This window comes from Lepidochelys kempii, chromosome 6, assembly GCF_965140265.1.
Source record: "Lepidochelys kempii isolate rLepKem1 chromosome 6, rLepKem1.hap2, whole genome shotgun sequence".
NCBI lineage: Eukaryota > Metazoa > Chordata > Testudines > Cheloniidae > Lepidochelys > Lepidochelys kempii.
Window position 1 is genome coordinate 61,657,447 of NC_133261.1, and position 15,158 is coordinate 61,672,604.

General features: G+C 41.8%; 1 protein-coding gene across 31 annotated transcripts in view; it reads left to right on the forward strand.

The window, feature by feature from the left end:
* The window catches only part of MADD (MAP kinase activating death domain), a 123,697-nt gene that overhangs the window by 49,884 nt on the left and 58,655 nt on the right, over window positions 1-15,158 (forward strand). For 12 of the 31 annotated variants that reach the window (XM_073348296.1, XM_073348280.1, XM_073348285.1 and 9 more), the window contains 5 exons: window positions 1,924-2,025; window positions 4,620-4,722; window positions 5,461-5,647; window positions 5,898-6,048; window positions 9,358-9,564. In XM_073348296.1, the coding sequence (XP_073204397.1) occupies window positions 1,924-2,025; window positions 4,620-4,722; window positions 5,461-5,647; window positions 5,898-6,048; window positions 9,358-9,564 (750 nt within the window). Of the gene's footprint in view, window positions 1-1,923; window positions 2,026-2,835; window positions 2,875-4,619; window positions 4,723-5,460; window positions 5,648-5,897; window positions 6,049-9,357; window positions 9,565-15,158 lie in introns of all 31 variants that reach the window. The other 19 variants (XM_073348306.1, XM_073348277.1, XM_073348284.1 and 16 more) reach the window with 4 other exon arrangements.

A 15,158-nucleotide genomic window follows, 5' to 3' on the forward strand; every position in this document is an offset into this window, starting at 1 on the left:
AGCCATACTGGGTCAGACCAAAGGTCCATCTAGCCCAGTATCCTGTCTTCCGACAGTGGCCAGTGCCAGGTACCCCAGAGGGAATGAACAGCACAGGTAATCATCAAGTGATCTATTCCCTGTTGCCCATTCCCAGCTTCTAGCAAACAGAGGCTAGGGACTCCATCCCTGCCCATCCTGTCTAATAGCCATTGATGGAACTATCCTCCATGAACTTATCTAGTTCTTTTTTGGACCTTGTTATAGTCTTGGACTTCAGAACATCTTCTGACAAAGAGTTCCACATGTTGATTGTGTGTTGTGTGAAGAAATACTTCCTTTTGTTTGTTTAAAACCTGCTGCCTATTAATTTCATTTGGTGACCCCTAGTTCTTGTGTTATGAGAAGAAGTAAATAACGCTTCTTATTTACTTTCTCCACACCTGTCATGATTTTATAGACTTCTATCATATCCCCCTTTAGTCATCTCTTGTCCAAGCTGAAAAATATCAATCTTATTCATCTTTCCTCTTACGGAAGCTGTTCCATACCCGTAATAATTTTTGTTGCCTTTTTCTGAACCTTTTCCAATTCCAGTCTATCTCTTTGAGATGGGCTGACCACATCTGCATGCAGTATTCAAGGTGTGGGCATACCATGGATTTATAGAGAGGCACTATGATATTTTCAGTCTTATTATTAATCCCTTTCTTAATGATTCTCAACATTGTTAGCTTTTTTTGACTGCTGCTGCACATGAAGTGGATGTTTTCAGAGAACTATCCACAATGACTCCAAGATCTCTCTCTCAAGTGGTAGCAGCTAATTTAGACCCCATCATTTTATATGTAGTGTGGGAATTATGTTTTCCAATGTGCATTACTTTGCATTTATCAACATTGAATTTCATCTGCCATTTTGTTCCTCAGTCACCCAGTTTTGTGAGATCCCTTTGTAGCTCTTCACAGTCTGCTTTGGACTTAACTATCTTGAATAGTTTTGTATCGTCTCCAAATTTTGCCACCTCACTGCTTATCAATTTTTCCAGATCCATAGCACTCGTCCCAGTACAGACCTCTGAGGGACACCACTATTGACCTCTCTCCATTCTGAGAACTGACTGTTTATTCCTACCTTTTGTTTACTATCTTTTAACCAATCCATGAGAGGATCTTTCCTTTAAGACTTTAAATAGAATAAAATAGTGAACTGTTGATCTTTAAATGATCATCTTTTCAGGGCCTTTAACTGCTCTGCTCATATGAATGGGGTTGTTTCAGACTATCTGCAGAATGGGACAGATGGCAGTGCTGTGGTTACACTCAGTCATGTTTTCAAGGATTTTTTGGGTTTGTTTTTTTTACTACCTACAAGTGCTAGAAACACAATTTTAAAAAAAATGGAAAGCTCAGATTCTGGAGCACAATTCTGTGACAAGAATGGATTCCATAGCAGATTCCAGAGTCACAGAGTACATGAGGCCCTGCTCATAGTCCCCATCTCAGGATTGCATGTTTTTATGATCATTTTGGAATTCTGTTCTCTCAAGTGGTACCAAGTAAATTACTCAAGGTAGAAAATCAAGTTTGGAAGCATTGAAGACACAATCTGGTGTCTCTAAACCTAGGGTAGAAAGTGGGATATTACTATACCAAAGTGATTTGCAGCAACAGCAAGGTGCTCGGATACCATGGCTTATGAGCATAGTATAAAAAAATAGGATTTTTACAGACTTTAAAAAAATCCGACTTTTAGCAGGAAAGGGTTAAACTGTAAGCGGGAGCATGTTTGGTTTTTTGGGACACAAGGGAATATAGAGGGTTAATCCAATAGTGGGGATGTAGAGCTACTGAGATCTTGATAAAAGCATGAATTGCAGGAAGAGTGAGGGGAGAGTGTATGTTGAGCACTAGAGACATTTGATTGTTTCACCTTCTGTTGTAGGCAGCCTGTACAGGAACCACAGCACAAGTTTCAGTTTGTCCAACTTAGCCCTACCAACCAAAGCTGGGAGAGACAAGAACACTCCCTTCCCCAGCCTGAAAGGTAACCACTTCCTCCCCTTGCCTGCTATTGCCTTTGCAATGCTTCTGGCTACCAAGCAGTCCAAGGATTCACCCTCAAAACAGATTTTGGGGATGTAAGACATTCCGGGGATTTGGATCCGTGTTCATCTTGGATAGTTCTTTGATTTTTCTCATTAGGACTTCTTCCCATCACTTGGGGTGTTTTGTGGGATGGAGAGGTTTCCTTGCCTATGCTATGTTCGTGTGCTTTAGTAGTTAGAGTAGGGGACTCTGGGAATCAGGACTTCTGGGTTCTACTCCTCCTCTACCACTAACTTGCTATATAGATTTGGGGAAGTCACTTTAGCACTGTCCCAGTTTCCCCATTTGTAAAATGGAGATAATGCTCACCTACTTCCCATGGAGATTATGGGGCTTAAATAATGTTTGTAAAGTGTTCTTTCAGTTTTCAGATCAAAAATCTCCTAAAGAGAGGCAAAATATTAGCACAGTAGCTCTCATTCAGGAGTGAAGATTTGACCCTAAGCTCCTGGATACAGCTGTAAGCAGAGTACTTCCTTCTCCCTTGCAATGCATTAAGACAATATGGACTGGAGACTGGAGAAATTATTACACTAGGGAATTGCCCCAGCATGGCTAACCCTGGAGGTGGTTATTGATAACAGAAGGGGGATCAGGGCTTCTCATTATTTTTTGCATTGAGATCTTTCAGTTGCTGAGCTGGGCAAAGGATTTGTTTGCTTTTTAAGTTCTTCTATATCATTAGAATTTATTGTTTTGTTTTAATTCGTTGATTTTATTTTTCCCCTCATCATTTTCATCGGTAAAGATTACTTTAATCTGGAAGTGGGAAGGGATTTGAATGAAGGTTGGTATAACATTTTGCTGACCTTTGACCTTGTAGTAACAGAGGCCAAAAGTTTGGTTTTGTGTGTTAACTTCCATTTTTGTTTGTGAACTGAGAAATCCTGATCTGGGTGTAAAATGAGGAGAGGTGGGGCTGGGCTGGTGGAAATGTTAGGGGAGATTTTACACAATTACTTTCTGGGAATCCACATTCTACCCATTGGCTGTATTCCCACATGCAATTGTGAAGGGTAGGAAGCATGGCTGGGGTGGGCAGTGTACAAGAATGTTGTCTTAGTTAAACTTGCTATTGATTCCACACATTGGAAAAAAACAGTGATGGGTTTTACCATACCATGTTCATACTTTGCCTCTCATCTCCTGCAGTTTGTTCCCTTCTTTTCTTGACAGCTATAACTCTACGGGTATGTCTGCACAGCCCACAGCAGCAAGCCTCTCAGCCCAGATCAAAGACTTTTAAAACAGCTGAGTCGAAAACACTTTGAAGGTGCTGCTCGGGCTGGGGCTCGAGCTCTGAAGCCCATTCCCATGCTTAGGCCTTTAGAGCTTGAGCTCCAGCCTGAGCAGCAACTTCGAAGCGCTGTCTACATAGCTATTTTTAGAGCACTAGTGCGAGCCTTGGTAACCAAGTCTATTAACCTGGGCTGAGAGGCTCGTTGTTGGGGGCAGTATAGACATGCCCATCAGGACCTTTGGTGTGAGTGTTGAAACATAAGGCAGGGCTTTCTCTAGCCTGTAGTTCAGTCCATTTGCGCATGTATAGATGCTCGTGTGTGTGTAAATGCTGGCCTGGGTGAAGTTTCCCTTGCGCATGTGATTTGTTTTAAATTGCTGAATAACTCTTGCACTTCCTGAGTGTGTGTTTGTAACTCTAAGGGAAGATGATGCTGGGATTGTTCCTCTGTAACTTCCATTTCATCACTGCTCCATGAGCTCTTTCCACCCCTTTCTTTAGTTTTTGTTTCATACACATCTCTTCACTTTCTCAATTGGGCAGATGTTTTTGATAGTGCTGGTGAAATGGAAGGTGCTGTACATTGGCCCTGAAATTTGGCCAATCTGTTTCATAAATTTGGCTGGCCCAATGCTCTCTTTGGAACCCTTCCTACTGTAGTGTCACTTGGGTTTGATTTTGAGGGAGGGTTGGGAGGAAGCTGGTTACTAACTTAGGCTTTTGGTTGGAGATGGTGGAGATTTTGTAGTACACTACTAATTGTGTATTTTGTGTCCCAGTATTTGGGTTAAATACTATAATGGAGATTATTACTGAAGCTGGCTCTGTAAACAATGAAGGTGGGTTCCCTACAGCATGAGCTGTGCATGATGTAACAACTCCCAGCATCCTCTGTGCCTGCCTTTTGGGCTAACTTTCTCACTGGGTAACCAGTATCACATGATCTATACTAGTCACCCCTTAATGCATTGAGCTTTTACACATACTGTGTCTAATTCAAAGATGGTTCTTGTGGTGGAACTGCATGCAGAGCAGCCAAGCTTCTCTTGCCCTTCACCTCCAGCTTCCATTACCATCTTTTCTCTTTCTGCATTGTTCCCATTACTGTTTTCTGCCCATGTGTGATGCTAGAATACGGTATATGCTGTTGCTTTTCTGAGTTTCCATTTTGTCTGAAGTCTATTATCTGTAATTTAACTGGAGCATTAGCTGACTTTAATGTCTCTTTCTGCCATGGGTGTGGATTGCCTTTTTGATGACTGTTCTCTCATCCTGTCTCCTTTCCCATACAGGGAACAGAAGGGCCCTGGTGGATCAGAAGTCTTCAGTTATTAAGCACAGCCCAACAGTGAAGAGGGAATCTCCATCACCTCAGGGGCGAACCAGCAATTCCAGGTAAAAATACTTGTCCTGACTTTTCTGCATACATATGGATGGTAGGGCAGTTCCAGACTCCCTGTGAAAAAGTCTGTATCAGATTAGCTATTGAATACAAAGCTATATTTCTGTGCTAGTTGCCTTTGGGAAGTGTATACACCTTGAAGTTTGAGACTTTCAGAAGATGCTTTCACACAGGAAGTCTGAAGGTATTGATGGCCTTAGTTTATGCTCAAATCTGTATATTTTTGAGAGCTCTCAGAGGCCTCATCTCTTTCAGAATGGGCTCCTAGAGGTTTCTGATTCCTGAATTAAGTGCTAAATTAAGGAATGAGTCACCTTTTATAGACCATTTGTCTCGGTCCTGAGAATTGAAAAGCATTGACAGATCTACTGGACTCTTCTTGTTCCCTTTGTTGCTCCTGTTTAAATGCAGTTGGATTAGGTTAGATGCTACAGTAGTGTAGTCAGACTGTATTACGGGTGTATGTTAGATCCTGCAGCAGAATAGCTAGCAGCAGACAAATTGCTTTGAGCAGTTCAGTGGGGACAGTTACTATAGTACACAGATTGGACTGAACGTAGTTAGGTTAGCAGTATGTTGAACCAGGTTTAGATTCACCACTTGTAAGCTTAGTTTTTACATGGAACGAGTTTGTACAGTTGTCTAGGCCAGGTCACCCCATATGCGTACAGATCCCATGTACCTAGGTGTAACTGCTTTCTGCCTGTTACTCCCGTCTCTCCATCCTGCAGTGAGAACCAACAATTCCTGAAGGAGGTTGTGCACAATGTTCTTGATGGGCAGGGCGTTGGGTGGCTGAACATGAAGAGAGTCCGGCGTCTATTGGAGAGTGAACAGCTCCGCGTCTTTGTACTAAGCAAACTGAACCGCACCATCCAGTCAGAGGAGGATGCTCAGCAGGATGCCATCCAGGACATGGTCAGTGCTCCATTCCCTCACATTACTCAGACTAGTTCATGCCCAGGTTTGATTAGTTGAGGGTGTTCTGAGGCAATATCTTAGATTACTCCTAAACCCTGATAGTAGAAAATGGTTTCTGTGCAACGGGTTATTGATCTGCGAACCCCTGCTAGAGTGAGTGAGTGTGTGTGTGTGTCTGTCTGTGTGTTCATGCTGGGATGAATTTCTCATGTGTGAAGCATCCTTACTGCCCAGGTTCTCATTGCAGGAAATCAACCGCAAGGTTTACAAAGGGATGCTGGACTTGCTGAAATGCACTGTGTCAAGTCTGGAGCAGTCGTATGCAAACGCTGGCTTGGGAGGCATGGCCAGTGTCTTTGGCCTACTGGAGATAGCGCACACTCACTATTATAACAAAGGTAACATGTCCGCGTGTAGTGCACAGGAGCATGCAGGGTCACGGTTCTGGAGTTAGCTTTTGTGTGCGTCTGTGTATCGTGAATGTCTTTTTATAGCCTTGAGGTGCGTAGGTGCTGTACCATAATTACTAAAAACATACTGCACTTGAAACAACACTTTCTTGCCTAATACATCCAACTCGCCAAATCAAAATTGTCTCCAATGCTTGACTGAACACACAAGTTGTGCAACCTGATCTAAAGACTGGGGCTCTGAGAGACAAACATAAAGTGTGAGTTCCAAAAGTGGGGGCCTTCAGCTAAGAATGCCCTATCCACATCCTCAGAGAGTTGAATTCCAGGCAGACACCTCTCATTGGACCACAGCTTGAATGACTGGATATAAGAGGTAGTGTCTCTAATTAGGTCTCAGATCATACCAGGCTTTAGAGACTCTAATGCAGGGGTTCTCAAACTGCGGGTCGGGACCCCTCAGGGGGTCGCAAGGTTATTACATGGTGGGTCGTGAGCTGTCAGCCTCCACCCCCAAACCCTGCTTTACATCCAGCATTTATAATGGTATTAAATATATTAAAAGTGTTTTTAATTTATGGGGGGAGGTCGCACTCAGAGGCTTGCTATTTGAAAGGGGTCACCAGTACACAAGTTTGAGAACCACTGCTCTAATGAACACCTTGAATTACATCTGGAACTGAGTAAGTAGCCAGTACTATGTGCAGAGCACAGTGTAATGTGTTTACATGGACTCACCCCACTCACAGGATAGGCAACTATGTTTCGTGCCAGCAGAAACTTCCAGAAGCTTACTGAAATAAAGTTTATTAATCCAGCTTGGAGGGGAAGGGACCTGCATGACACTGACAAAGTGTAGCTGTGACAAATGCCCGGACAGATGGGGAAAAATCACTATAAACCAGCACTATCTGTAGATGCAGGAGCAGTGGATGATCCTTCAGTTCCATGTGGCTATGCACCTACAGGAAAAAGTAGCACTTACCACCAAGTGAAAGGGCAGGTACAGTCTGCTTCCATTCTTCTATATGAGCCTTTCTCCCTCATCTCACCAGCATCGTTTTGATCTAGTCCAAATTCAGTCTTAACCATTTGCTCCCATCAAGGTCCAAGCCTCAGTTAGGCCCTGAGAAAGCACAAAGGGAATTGGTATGTGATAAAAAGGTGACTGTGCTTAATGTTGTTCTATGTGTTGGTGGTGCGGCTGACGAAATAGAAATAGAGGAACAAACTCACATTTAACATCACCCTGTGTCTGAAATCTGATAGGGGGTTTTTTTATGTTGTTTTTAAATTATCTTGCTGCTGCTGCTTTTCTTTCTTTTTTTTTTTACCACCAAATTAACATCAGCAATTTGGATTTGGGTATTCTTTTTCCGGGGACTTGATTTCATTGTTGGTACCATCACCAAACACAAAGAAAAATCTTTTAAACATTTGTTAAATGCACATAAAATATAAAAAAGTTAAAACATTCAAAACTTAAAAGATTAAACCTCCCTTTTAGCAGTTTCCCTTATTTTTGCTCTCTTTGTGTAGAGACTTTTAAAGGGAAAACTCTTACTTGACAGTAATCTCACATGGTATTAAGTGTCCTCAGAGGGGACAGAGTCCATTTTAGGTGGTATCTCTTAGTTCTCAAGTTCTGTTGCTAAAGTCTGATGTGTTTTAAGATAAAATAAGAAAAAGACACACAAAAGAGGAAAGAGCAAAACACAGCTTCTGTCTCTGATGTTTACAGTTAAGTTGCTAGAAGACCACAGATCACATCAAATGATCCATTACCCAATTAGCTGCTCTGGGACCCTGACTTACCTTGGAAAACATTTGGCTAATTGCTCTTTCCTCTGGCTGATCTGTTGGAAGCAAATCTCTCACCTCAGAGTGAGTTGCTCAGTACTGCTTTTAGTTCACCTCTCTGGCCACAGCAAAATGTTGGAAGATAAAATGTGTTCTGACTGGATTCTTATTCGATAGAAGGGAAATAGGGAGTATCAGAAACATCCAGCTAATTTGTTTGTTCCATAATTTCTAACTATATCCCATGGCTGGCTAGGTGTCAAAAGCCCTGACTTCACCCTACACAACCTCCAGCTTTGCCCCAGACAGCTTATATGATGCAGTTATATGTTGTCAATACAAAAATCTGAAGCATATTGAAATTAGAAAATATGAGGACAATGAAAAATAAACTGCATCAAATATCTAAAACCACAGGGGCTGCTGTTCTGATTGTTAATTTCAATATTTAATTCACTAAACAGCGTAGTATTTTAATTTAAGTGAAGCTGTACACATTCTCCAGTTTGCTCTGATTCAATCACCATTTATTGGGCTGATGCAGGAATTACTTGGCGAAATCCCATGCCGTTTTATGCAGGTTAGACTAAAAGATCATAATGGTCCCTTCTGTCCTTAAAATGTATGAATTTATGAACTCGCAGGTAGTCAGCTGCAGCTTTTCCAGCATTTCCTCCTGCTGATTGAGTGACATTGTCAGTACTTTGCTCAAGATTTGTATTTGCCAACTCCAACAGAGTCCACAATGGCAAACTGATTTCCCTTAATGTTACTTATTTCTCTTGCATCCGTTATTGTCAGAGTTCTTCACAGTAAGAGAAACTGGATGGTGCTCCAGAGATGGTATTTTGGGTTGATCAGGCTGCTGTCTCACCACTCTGAACAGTTCTATGGGAAGAGACCTCACAATTAATGTGTCAGAAGAAAAGAAAAAATTGTAAGCATCTCATGCAGATAGATCAGCCTGGGAGTAAGTGTCCCATCATCAGTGCTGTAGTCTTCTCCCCTGTTGTTTCAGTAGTGTCAGACCATCTGCAAACCATAATGACCTATGAGGACGATGGCTGGATATGGGATGTCTAGGTGCCAGTCTGTTAGCACTTGTGAATGTTGTTATGCCATTGACAGAAGGGGCCTTCACAGGTTTTGAAATTCCTCTGGGTTCACCAGCCTGATAGGAGCGGGGATGGTCCCTGACATCAGACTGAAGGAGCCAATGATTTGACCATAAAAATACAAAACAATTCTGGCTGCTCATGGGCTCATCTCAGTCCCTGCTCTTCACAGTGCTGCTGATGGTGAAATCCATTTGAGTCTCTAAATCTGAGAAGTGACTGTTTTGCATTGATGCTGCCTTAGGCACTAGGCTTTATTAACACCATCCCCCCCATCCTTTCTCCCTATTCCCCTTCCTATTTCTGCCCTCCTCCCACTCTCTTCTTTCCCTGTCTTATACTATTTTTTCTGCTTCTCTTCTTGTTCTCCTTTTTCTTAAAGAACCAGAAAAAAGAAAACGAAGTCCAACAGATGGAGCAGCCACTCCGGTTGTCAAGGACCCTGGTTTAGCCACGAGGGCGGAACTGAAGCCTACAGTGAAACTGCCAGTACCCCAGCTCATGCCAAGGATATCAAGCCCTGCAGGAAAAGGGACAAGGGAGTTTGACACAAGGAGTCTAAAGGAAGAAAATTTTATTGCTTCCATTGGTGTGTATTGATGTGCATGTGGAATGCAGGAGGAGGGGTTTTCCCCTAGCATTAGGTTCTGCTTGCATCCTCCCCATTTTAATACACTTGCCTTCATTGCTGCAGTAACGTGCTTCATTCACACCTGGATCACAAGGACCAATCATATCTGCTCTTCTTTCACTCGTGGAGGATTTTTTCCCAGGGCAATTTGTTTTTTGAGAAGTTTTAATTTTAAACCCTTTCCAAATAGCATTGACACTTAATGATAAAATTCTGTGAGTGTTCCATGGCCGACACTTTTGGGGAGACATAAAATGACCTGAGAGAGATGGCCATGTGATTCTGGGGTCTACAGGACCTTGGAAATAGCAATCACAATAGGGACTAAATAAAACAAAAAATACCTGTCATTCTTTACTATAACTGGGAGACAGTTATCTGGGGTGTGTACGCCAATAGAAATAGGGTTCAGGGATCTGCTAATCGTGAACAGCAAAATCCTTAGATTTTTACATGTACATTTTAGGTTTCAGCTCTTCAATTTCAGTAATCTGGACTGATGAGCGTTTCTTCCACATCATGGCAGGCAGACTGCCTGACTACCTAAACAGCTCTCGCAAGGCTGGCTACTGGAAATTTCTCCAGTCACACTTTTTTTTAATGGGCGGGGGGGGGAAATAAAAAGACAATAACTAAGAAACCTATCAGATATATTCCAATCTCTGATTATACTAGCTGAAAAGGATCTTCACTTGGTCAACAAACAAGATTTAGGAAGGGTCCAGATTATCGTATCTTTGGGTAAGAAACCTGATCATCAAATGGGAAAATTCCTTTTTCTGCTCATCATCTCTAATAATGGGGACTGATAGACTGGGTTCTGAGCACCACTATGTATAGCTTGACAAAGGGAAGCCAGTTTTTATAGGATCATTGTACAGAGGATTTATCACCCAAAGGCGGTGTCTGATGAGGCTACAACATCCAGTCTGCAGTGACTTGTACAAGGTGGAGAGAGTACCAGATACTCATATGACTAAACAGGTGCAGACTCACCGCCCCACCCATATAGTGGCCACAGTTTGGATTAAGTCCCACCTAAGGGATGCTGAATCCTTGACCTCTGACCCAGTATGCGTCCTTGATTCAAGAGCTGATCCAAGGAACAATAGCACAACTGAAGGCTTTCAGTTTACTTGGAAATCCCCCTGGGAAATAAAAAGTGATCTTATTTCTCTGATTAAACTTTAGGGGCTTGAATGCCTCCAAGTTACATTGGATTCTTTTTTCCTCTGCAGAAAGAACAGAAGGAAGATAGTTTTTTTTCAATTCAGCTGGAAAGCTGGGAACTCAAAAAGGTGGAAGCTCTTTCCCTGGGATTCTTGTTGACAATGAAGAAGTAGCATTGACAGAACAGCTGGCTGTCCTTTCCTGGCTGAAACTAATACTTTATCTTGCATACAGGAGTGTCATAAGGATCAGTCAATCCACGTCTGCAACGTAACTTAAAAGATGCAGTGCTACAGAAGTCCTAAATTTTGGGGCTTTTTTATTTTAATATTTATTATTGAAACTGTTCCTGTCAAAAAAGCAGCCATGAGTGCTCTGCTAATTGTTTAAAGACCAGGAACAGGTTAGCTTCTAACTGTGCTCCTGATAGCCCCAATGTTTGCCACCTGTCTTTTCAGGGTACTTGATGCAAGAAGGAATGAAGCAACTGGACAAGAATCTGGATTTTTTTAAAAAGTCAGTCTGAAAAGCTGTCCACATGTCCCTTGTAGAATAGCCTCTAAGTGACAGGTTTTACCTTGTCACCAAAGCCATGTTTTCTTAAAGTGCAGTTCTACTCTAAAAGGTGACTGTAAATATGGCATTGTAGGGTATCACATTTGTCTCAGACTTTCTCAGTTTTGTTTAGTCTACAATAAAAGAGAGCCCTGTAGGCTCATCTGGAAGTTAGGCGAGGTTCTTAAATGATCATGCATTGTCAGTAATACTAAAGGTTTTATTGGACAGCTTGTGCAGCTCCATGGCCTTCCAGAGCTTTGAGCCAACATAACGGATTGGAATGTCATAGGAGTTTAGGTGAAGAAAGCAGATTAATGTCAGGAGACATCAGTGAATGCTGACAGTGTTGAGTTCTAGGGTGAGTTGTCAATCTCCCAGTTGGCACAATTTGCATCTTAACCAGCCTGCCTGGATGTTTAGTTTTTCATAATAGGTGAATTGATTTAAACATATGAAATGGCTTGTAGTTGGCTTTAGCAGAGCTGGCATCTTCAACCGAAGTTTCTTGGTCCTTCCATGTTTCCATATAAGAGACCAAGGATGCATTGTCGAGACCTGTGAAAAATAGATTGAACTGATTGAAGAAATAAATTTTCATCCAGGTTATATGCATCCTTCCCTCAGACATGTTATAGATTCTTTGTACTGAGTGAGATTCCAGAACTCATCAGCCAAATAAATTGGCATCTCTGACCAGTTCCTTGTTTGGATCTGCCAAAGGAATTCCACTAAAGATGATATGTGTTTTCTCCCTTCATTACTCAGTGGCTTTTTTTTACTTTGTTCAAGAGAGTAGGTCCTAGTTTTTCAGTTCCCATTGGGATATTAAGGATGTTAAAAACATGGGCCATCTTTTGGGACTATGGAATTCAGTTGGAATATGAAATAAGACTCAGAAGATGATGAACCAGTCTCTTGGGGGAGAGAGCTAGAAATTCATCCTCCTAGTAGAATAGAATTTCCTGATGTCATATGAGCCTTGCTGCAGAAGATTTTCTTTTGAAGACTTGGTTTCTGACACCTTAGCTGCTGTCTTGTTCTTGTCCATTGGGCTAGTTTATTTTGCAACTAGTCTACCCTGAATTTAAATTCGTCTGCTCCAACAGCAATTGCTTTTAGGCATCCTGGTCCACCTCAGTAGGAGGTTGATAAACTTTTTACTTTCACTTGTAGGATCAGCGATTAGGTCACTTTTTAGGATCAGAGATTAGATCAACCTTTAGATCTTGTCTCAGGTTACCACACAGGCTTTCACCACACGGTTTTTCTCTAGTGAAGCTAACAACCTCAGATTAGATGAGAGATCTCCTGTTCTGGGCTTGATCTGCCTGACTATGTTGGATGACTACACTGGATATCCTATTTTTGGTGATCACCTTGCATTACAAGTAAACATTTCAAAGCTGCCATGGTATTATGGTTCCTTGTTGATCTTTATGGAAGATATAAGAAGATACTCAAAGGGCCCTGGAGGTACATGACCAGAGTTTAGGTCACAGCCAAGCCTTTGACTGTGTATTTAAGTTCCTTATGAAGGGATGCATAGATTGTCTTCTCTGTCAAGTCAGCTCTTTTTGGGGGGAAGAGGCTATTGTTTTAAATTTAGTGAATTGTTAAAATAACAACATACATGGAAGTTTTGCTGATAGTTACAGCATCAAGATATATAAAAGCCGCTGAAGGCAAATGTTATAAATAGGCCTCTCAGTAAAGCAAATCTTGTTGTGTAAGGGAATTCTGAATAACGGAAATCTGCTTGCGTCAGTCTTAAAAAAAATTAGGAGAAAAAAGGGGGATAAAATAGATCATCAGAATGAATGGAATGTCATGTATAGCACCATTTCCTGCCCGCTGCCCATATGCATGCATTGTTAACTGGTGATGGAACCTGACATCTAGTAATAATGGCAACTAATTAGATACAGTTCTTATGGTATACTACAGGTAAGACAAGCAGGGGATGACAGAACTTTTCCAAAGTTCAAGGGGAACTCTTTCCAATGTGAACCACTCTCGTGTCCTGGACCTTTCTCAGAATAGTTGTCTGCATTTAAATTTTCAAAATGTCTTGTATTCAAATTGATATACTTTCCATCCCTGGCAATGGCAAAGCCTATTATCATAGTTCTTTCTGTTTGTGTTTGCCATTCTTCTGTCTAACTAGGAGAGTGGTAGCATTTTCAACACAAAGTGGGTCTTTTCCTTTTGTTTTGCGTTAATACTTTAGACAGGAAATTCTCTATAAAGGTTGTGGGGTCTGGGCCTCTCTTGCCTAAGGGAACACCAGTCATTTACATGTTATGACATTTTGCATTACTTACTACCAGTTTCAGGCATCTTCCCATACTGTGTGCCTTCACTGGAATTTTGATATGGGGAGCATTTTTAAAGCCAGTAGCTGGCACATTTCTCCCTTTGCTTTTCCTATCAGGCTGTTTCTCTCGCTGAAATACTTTCTAGCTTTCTTTCAAAGGAAATGTGTGTAGTTTGCATTCCATTGGTTCTAGCCGGTCTTTGACAGACCACCTCACTGAGTCACTTTGGAGGATTCCTGGCCTGCAGAGACCTGCTTCTGAAGACTTCACCATAAAGAAGTTTTTGATGCATTTTATCTTTGTTTTTGCCTATTTTATTTTCCATCTTTGTGTGTTGCTGGGCCTTAATGCTGTCCTGGTAAACAGGACAGGGCAGACCCAGAGCAAAAATGTTTTCTTTATTTTCTGAAAATAGGGCTTCCTCTGGATATTTTCTTTAGCTTGGCTCCAGGCTCTACCCCAATAGAAGGCTTTTCGATATCAAGTGTCATTACTGAACCTACTCAGAAGGACAGTAACCCAAGGTGAAAACTGTCTAGTGTTTTCTGAAGTCTTGGACTAGGATTATTTACTATTTAGAGACCCACTGGACTCCTTGCAATTTTTTGAAAAGGGGAAAGACTTTGTACCACCCATACAATTTAAGCTGTCTGTACCAGATCCTTCCTGCCTACCTTCTCCTTCTGTTCAGGTTCTTATGCCATGCCCATGCCTCTGATGTTCAATGGCCGAGCTCAGATTTATCAGAGGAACACCCCCCTTCTCTGCTAAATAATACTTCACAGTATAATCTGAGGCTGTTTTTAGATGCCATGAAGCCCTTTGCTCTCAAAATCCCCTTTTGGATCACGCTAAATCTTGGCATGTACCATAAGCATTGTAAGAACTGGTGAATTGATAGGTAACTCAGAAAAGGTACCCTAGTAGCAAAGCGTTGCTATTCAATCCTGTGATGGTTGGGTTTAAAAACTGTGAAGCAACATTTTTAAAAAAAAAAGCATATAGTAAATACACTTCAGAAGAAGGCCAGTTGGTGTGCTAAGCCATGGGAAACTGCAGCCAAGCCTACAGTATACTGTTTAACCTGGAAAAAGTGTCCTGTTAGTTTGTCAGCTTGTCAGTGTGGAGGGAACACCCATCAGTCACAATTGTCACAGCTAATAAGCAGAAATAAAACCCATTTGGGGAACAGCCAGGTTCCCAACACTCTCACACGGCTGTCTGCCTCAATCACTGTAGCTTATCCCCCACGGCAATTTGAAATCTGGGGCCTATGAAATGTTGGGGAGGGAGATAGCCCTCCATTGGAGTTGTAACTTTATTCCTTTGATGTTCTTGTATATCCTCATAGACTTCCTCACCAACTTGTTTTTTTCTTGATTTAGAGCGTGATTCCCTTACTTACCTCCATCTGCAAGGTCTGGATGGGTTTCCTGCCACACTTCTATCAGTGCTTTTGATTGAACAGCAGGTTTCACTGCAGAAAAGTAACCCTTCTCTCTCCTTTCC